The sequence below is a fragment of the Synchiropus splendidus genome, chromosome 7, assembly GCF_027744825.2.
Source record: "Synchiropus splendidus isolate RoL2022-P1 chromosome 7, RoL_Sspl_1.0, whole genome shotgun sequence".
Taxonomy (NCBI): domain Eukaryota; kingdom Metazoa; phylum Chordata; class Actinopteri; order Syngnathiformes; family Callionymidae; genus Synchiropus; species Synchiropus splendidus.
Window position 1 is genome coordinate 15,249,951 of NC_071340.1, and position 7,189 is coordinate 15,257,139.

Here is a 7,189-nt window from a genome sequence, read left to right on the forward strand (position 1 = left end):
CAGATTTCTTTTTTTTTAGAATGAACACAATAAACAGGATTGAACAAAATTTCAACTTCACCTTTTTTTTAAATGACTGAAATGACATCATTAAAAACACAGAAACTTAGAAACAAATGACAACCGATACATTTTTATTTGGCAGAAACAAGCCTTTCATTTACTGCTAAAATGGTGGAGGACTGATCATCTCTGGAACTACATTCCCTGCTCTCAATAATTCATTGCACGTTTTTTTTGGCAGTGTTCTTTGGTTTTTGGCCGCTGGCCTGGCGCTGGAATTTCATCCGTGGGTGTCACCTGATTAATCTTCCATCACAATTAATGCATTAGTCGACTGACGTAGTTAAAACCCACAGCAAGACTTGTGCTTCATGATAGGCGAACTCTTAATTACAACAGTGACTTGGAGCACGGCAGTCAGGGCGTGTCACCCCAGTGTCAACCCTTGCGTGACTCAGCGTTTTCAGCTCATGTAGTCCAGCAGTGACACCTGCTTGAGGATTTTTTTGGGGGAGGAAAAAAACCTTTTAGGTGAATCACAATATGTGGATCATGAACGCAGAGTAAACTTGCAACTTTCTCAACGTGCTTTCAGAAGCCTGAGCTAAACTAAGCTAAGTCGAGGGGAGTCGATGCCAGGAGGACAAGGCCATCGAAACTGTGGGAAAACATCTTTAACACATCAATGTTTTAAATCTGGTACACACAGGGCTGTGGGGGCAACAGTCTAAGCAAAGAGGCCCAGTCTGCCTCATACTAAGAGAGAAGAAAGGAGGAGGAGAAATGCCTGAACTTCTGTTTCCATTTCATCCCCATTTCTGATTCAAGTTTGGACCCTTCTTTGGTTCCAGGCAAATGAAGTCCATTTTGGGATTCTGACTTTTGGCGACATGCAACTTGTCATCATAAACCATCTATTATACCGTAAAACCTTTATTTACTGCATTGCCATGTTACAGTACAACACAAGATTCATTGGTGCAAATGTTTCAGTACCCAACTTTTACAAATAAGATGCGGTTGGAGCAGTGACGCGACAGCTTCCGAAAACGAAGCCCAACGTAAAGGTATGCATCAGCGTCCCACGGCCCACCATGGGGCTGAAGAGACGAGGGAACAGTGACGAGACACGTATTGCACTGGTTCATCTGTTAAAGGCGACTTGTCTTGTGGTGTAAATAGTGAGGCAGACGTTTTTAGAAAAGACACGTGCATAAACATGAACGCACACAAACAGTACATTTTCAATCGGTACTACTATTTTCCTTCCACTTCTGCATGATCTTTTTTCTTTAAGTCGAAACAACAAGTGCTTAAAACATGATGTCATCATGCATCTCTATGAGCATAAAGAAAGGCCACCCAGACAGAAAACAGAAGCAGCATCACCTTAGAAATAAAATCCAACAAAGAGACTATGATTTGAAAACATTTAAATATCCAACAAAATAAATTAAAAATATTTCCATGGCTCAGTGACGCCTGAAGACTCCCAAGTACCGAAACCACACGCAGGCGCGAGTCTTCAATGCCTTGCCGAACTTGCAGAAGGCAAGAGGGAGTGGATTTATCTTATTGCTTGACAAAGGTCAGAGGTCGATGGGGAGTGTTTGAGAGCCGAGGCCGTGCTCCAACCAGGGAACAGAGGAAGGAGAGCTGCGCTGCGCGGCTCTCCGGTGAATTCGTCGCAGGCGCAGAACGTACAGCATGATGGACAGGAACACGATGAAGAAACAGGCCAGGAATAAATAGTGGTTGTTGACAAAGGAGAAGCTGTGCCGCCAGTGAGAGTGCGCTCCTTTCAGAGATTCCTGTTGAATGTCCCTGCAAGAAACAAATGTTTGATCAACCCCAGGTTTTACAGCTTTCCACTTCTAATGGCTCAACATCTTACTGATACTGATAAGAGTTGCAGAGACTCCTAGCTCAAAATATTTACACATCCTGTACAGAAGGACGTGAGGAATGGCTTAAACAGCTACTTTATTTTCTGCATAATACAGCGCCAGTCAAATAAATAAGATCCATCGCTTTTCCATTGTCTTCATTGTTACTAAAACAGTTTCCCCTCAGTTTAATACTCCGAGGATCTTAGGTTTGGATCTTAGGGATTATTCATTGATCTTCTTCATGATCCTGCAGGCAGACTACTACAACTACTGACATCTACAGCGCAGAAAGAGTCACCAGTTAACCCCACAGTGGTTAATTGGTGACTCCCGCCAGTCAATTATCGGGCCACATTTTAGCAACTTTAACATTCAAGTGCAGCCTGAGTAAAACCACATTCTTCACTTCACTGCAAAAACGCTCAATTCGGGAGTGGCTGAGGAGCATCAGCAGCACTTCACACTGGATCAAAACAGTCATTTCATTTTCATTAATAGATTGATTTTGGTTGTGTTTTCAAATATAAATCCAAAAACATAATTTTTAACACATGGTTTCCACTCTTCAGGGGAATAATTCATGAACTATTCTGAATGGAAATGAGCAGCAAAAGCTCCAGGCAAAAGTATATTCTACCTTCAAATGGCTTTGTGTTCAATTCTTTCCCTCAAAAATGCAATAGTCATAACAGTCAGGTGCACATTTGCAAAGAGATCTTGCATTTTCAACAAGAAATGAATAAAACAAAATATTAACGATAGAAATGGAGATGAAAACAGACCTCTGAGTAAACCACAGACAGTTTGGATTGTAAACAACACTTAAAAACTGGAACAGCTGAAGCGGCAAATGAGGTTGTGGACCCAACCAGCCATGTCACTTTTTCTCCTATAATTCTGACTGAGATGTCCCCACCTTCTCTTCCTATACGTCGCTTCCTGTAGCTTTAGGATAGGCAGGACTTTGAAATCTATGCCCTCTGCTGGCGATGTATTTTAGGTGGATATTCCCAGACATGACTGGGAGGTCAGAGTGACAACCTGGCTATGTCTGAAGACAAACTACGGATGTGTAAATAATGAGAAAAATAAATATAGATAAATATTTGATGCATTTCATATCTCTATCCTGCATGAACATGATGAATGCATGGAAGGAGATATATGTCATTAAAATGGAGGCCATTTGTGATTATTCTACTTCACATTTCTCAGGACTGGATCAAACCATGGGAGCACCACCATAGCCAGTGATATCAAAAAGTCAATTTTATATTCTGTGTCATTTTTTCCTACTATCAAGCTCCTGTTAGGACTTTAACTTAGAAAGACTTGAGGTCTTGGAAGTTGTCTGCTGCTTCACAGTCAACATGTAGCACAGGTGTCCACAACAAAAGTGTGACTTTCAGCATAATAATTTACAGACCCCTTGAGAGTGAATCCATTACAGCTCACAAAAACACTTACCTCAAAGGCAGAAAGCGTGTCCGATAAAGAATCGCCCCGAGAGTCCACTGAACCTCTTTGTCGTAAACCAGAAGTGCAGTCTTCAGGTTCGGGTAGTCGGTTGGGAAGGAGAAGCCCGAGTGCAGCACCTCATACATCCATGCAGATTTGAAACACTGATACCTGCAGTCATCGCAGGGAGCACATTTGAATACCACAAAAGAAGAACATCAGGTCTGACAGGTTGGGCGACATGGGACCAGTGAACGGACAATCACTTGATGCCTTACCTTAACCGGTGCAGATCGGCGTGTGACGCGTACAAGCCAGAGTCAAATCGCTGGATTAAAGTCACCCACTGAGTGGCGCAGTAACTCTGAAAAGTACAAAGCAAGTAGGTCATTTCTGGCTAATAGCTCAACTGTTGTCAGCTTTGTTTCTCTTCAGAAGGATTACTAACAGCTATGACAGAATATTATCACACCTTGGCAGCCTGGGAATATTTGGTGGCATTATAATCTCCGCCCATCCGCAAAACATCTTCGGTGCAGTAGTAAAACTCTGAAAAGCCATAGAACTGGCTGTTGGTGTAATTGATGGGAGGCTGGTAGATTCCGCTCAGGGAGGTCTGGGACATGTTGCTACGGTCCAGTAACGGCTGTAGAACTTGTCGACATTTGTCAAAGTCCCCCGTCCCCCGAAGATGGATTTTCTGGGAAGACGGACCAATTTGCTCCAGCAGGTCAGTTGGTAGACAAGGGTCCAGGACTGGAGTCTGTGCCGACTCCCCGAGATGCTGACCTAAAAGCCTGGAGAGATTCAGACATGGTTAAAGCCAGGTGTGCTCAGCAGCAGGAGAAACAGCGGTTCAGATCAAAGCATTTACTTATTTCGTGTAGTAGTATTCGCGATGAGGCTCTTCTCATATCTTTGCCGCGCTGCGTTACCACCAAAACCCAGGAAGGTGGACACATAAACACGATACACATGTTCTGTGCGATGTGCGTCACAACCCAGGTTAAACTCCGCTAATAAGTTCTTGGCAACTTCCTCCTGAAAGGACAAACAATTATGAACAGCCCGTTTTCCTCTAGTGATTAATATTTATGAGGCAACAGACATTGATTAATTTTAACCAAATTAATCAGTAAATTTCATGTTAAATGTATGCTGAAAATGCCCAAAGACTGACCTAAATAACTATAAAAAGTGAGTGATTGTAGGCATGGATTTCTGTCGGTCTAAAACAGCAGCTGCTGCTGCTGCTGCTACTAGTGCATGCAACAAGCTTACAGTGAGTCGGCAAAAGTGTTGAACAGAGAGCAGAGAGTCTCCACAAGACATAAAACGGTTCAGTTTGAATCGGGGGGGGGTTTGGGGAAGAGGGAGAAAAATGAAAGGTAAGCAACAAAAAAAAGGCACAAGAAACAGAATCTGTTCTGGATAATAACCTGTTGTGGAGAAGCAAAGCTTACAGTTTTGGGCACTTCGTATGCAATTTGTGTGGAAACTCCGCCCATGTCCAGGACGCCAGCAGTTCGCTTCCTCACCCGCACCTCCTGCTGATCGCCTCCTGGGACATGAACGTCGACTACAGGTTCTCCATCTACCCGAATAAGTAGACAGATTTTTTTTTTCAATGAATTTCATAAAATAAGATGATGCAGTCTTGCAATACAAGTTGCTTCCTACCACTTTGTTCATGGTCAAACCTTCCTAGCACAAAGTTGATTCCAATCCAGGCATAGACACCTACAAGCAAAGCATAGTGTTTATGATTCCACTCCATCATACATACATGCATGCATATACATATATATATATATATATATATATATATATATATACAGCACTTGGAAATCTCTATCCGCACACATTGACTTAGTATCACCAACTGTATTCTTTCCGGTATTTTGTGATGATGGCACTGTATTAATACAGATACTGTCTGGTAAATTAAAAATACTAATGTATAAAACATTCTAATATTATACATTCATTACTATTGTTTTTTTGTATCAGACACGATAAAGGAGGTTAAGATGCCCCCAGCATCAGACTCCAAAAGACAATGAGAAGAATTTATCTGTTCCGTTTTGCTTTAACTGAAAACCTATTTTTAAGGGGAAAGCAAAAAAAAAACAAACAAACAAACAAAAACAAACAAAACAGATGTTTTCCTCAAAACACTGAAGAACCGTGATTATAATATTGAGTTTAGATCATTTAAAACATGATTCATTTCTTCACCAAAGCCTTAGCTATACCTTCTTGTTTCCCAGATATCACTTCCACATGGGAATCTGAGAAGAGGAAATTGAAATTGACGGGGATGTCGGTGCGCAAGTCTTCAAGGAGGGCCTCCTGTTGACTGAAACAGAATTCACGTAGATAAGCATGTTCCGGACACTTGCAGCGATTATCAAGGATAACCTTTACCTCTCAGGGAGGATTCGCATTCCGGCTGTGCAGAGTATGTAGAGAGGTGTTTCTTGGTGCTTGTGCTTGGGAACGTGCTGAGCCGCGAAACTCAGCAGCGGGTAGATGTAATCGCTGGCTTTCTCTGGAGTTCTGGCAAATTCAGAGATGCCTGGAGGCAAATCAGCACCATTATTAACGTTATATAATCTGGAGACACCCATTCAAGGATTTTACGAAATCGCTGGTTATAAATAGCAACGGCTTGGGAAAAAAGGGCGGTGCTTTTGCAAGTCAAGTCCCATCATAACAGCCATGTTTAGCACTACTTTCCACACACGACATAGACAGTGCAGTTTCTGTTCTTGAAAACTACAAGTAGCAGCTGCCGAGGTTTCAATATTGAACCCCAGCGAATGTGCATCTAAAGCGTCTTACCGGGCTTGATCTTCATCACCACCGACTTCCGGTGTTGATCTCTCATCTGTCGGATGTCCAAGAGTTGGTGTGGATTACCATTGTGCCGAGGCCAGCAGTAAACAAATATTCTGGAGCCGCTGCTGCCACAATCAACTACAAGACCGTAGTTCATGTTGGGGTTGCTGGTATCAGTTGCATCCACGTCGGTCACTCTGGCTAAATGTCTAGAGAAACAAAGTCACAAGTGACTGACAAAGTCAGGGCAACACAGTCCAACGTTGGTCAGCAAACAGCACAGACCTGTGAAAGTAGCCGTCTTGTCTAATCCAGGTGCTTTGGACTTTCCCAGAAACAAACAGGTAGATCAGCCCAACAATGCCGAGCACAAAGGCGACGACAAACAGCTGTCTGACAGAAGGAGTCAGGAGCCGTGAAGGGAGATGAGATGACAGGCTAAAATGCCAAGACGCCGGGAAAAGGCACGAAAAGTTGATCCTGTCGACAGAAAGAAACCAGAGTGAAGAAACAGCGAGGTGCACTCTAGGTGCAGGTATGACAGCACACGAACCTCCCCATGATTGTCGTCGGGTTGCAGCTCAAGTCAATGGATATCAGCGAGTTTTAGGAGGGAGGTTCGCCTTCTTCCACTGCCCCATCCCGTTCTGCTTGTTTCCGTCCATTGCCTTCAAGCGTATAACACGGCGTTACTCTACATTTAGAAGCAAGTGGATTCCAATGGCGTTGTGATCAACGACGATCTTAAACACCGCAGTTCGATAGATGCACTGCGGCTAACACGAGAAACTAGCATTCAGCGGTGGATCAGATAAAACGAGGAGGAAATTGACGAGAAGAGAGAGAGATAGCCGCGACACTCACTTCCACAATCTCCCCAAAAACATCGACTCAGGTTAAATGGGCATTATTGCAGTATGGAAAGCTAACCGCGGATCACAGCGACTATGTGGCAGATCGACTGAAAGTGACGTGTTGATTCTTCTTCCTCTTTCAAG

The 7,189-nt window shown here is 43.2% G+C and overlaps 1 protein-coding gene across 3 annotated transcripts; it reads right to left on the minus strand.

Annotated features, from left to right (window-relative positions):
• Positions 1 to 103: 103 nt before the first annotated feature.
• On the minus strand, positions 104 to 7,189 carry entpd4 (ectonucleoside triphosphate diphosphohydrolase 4). Of its 3 annotated transcripts, none has more exons than XM_053871789.1 (13): positions 7,056 to 7,189; positions 6,745 to 6,859; positions 6,477 to 6,671; positions 6,195 to 6,400; positions 5,778 to 5,928; positions 5,606 to 5,709; positions 5,031 to 5,090; positions 4,814 to 4,944; positions 4,225 to 4,391; positions 3,823 to 4,147; positions 3,629 to 3,714; positions 3,360 to 3,521; positions 104 to 1,827 (listed from the first exon to the last, which is right to left on the minus strand). In XM_053871789.1, exons 2-13 carry the CDS (start codon positions 6,750 to 6,752, stop codon positions 1,593 to 1,595), a joined length of 1,830 nt encoding a protein of 609 aa, XP_053727764.1. In that variant the 5' UTR covers positions 6,753 to 6,859; positions 7,056 to 7,189; the 3' UTR covers positions 104 to 1,592. The 3 variants fall into 3 exon arrangements, with proteins under 3 accessions (XP_053727764.1, XP_053727762.1, XP_053727763.1); XM_053871787.1 differs by having other exon boundaries at positions 4,790 to 4,944; XM_053871788.1 differs by having other exon boundaries at positions 4,790 to 4,944; positions 6,745 to 7,176.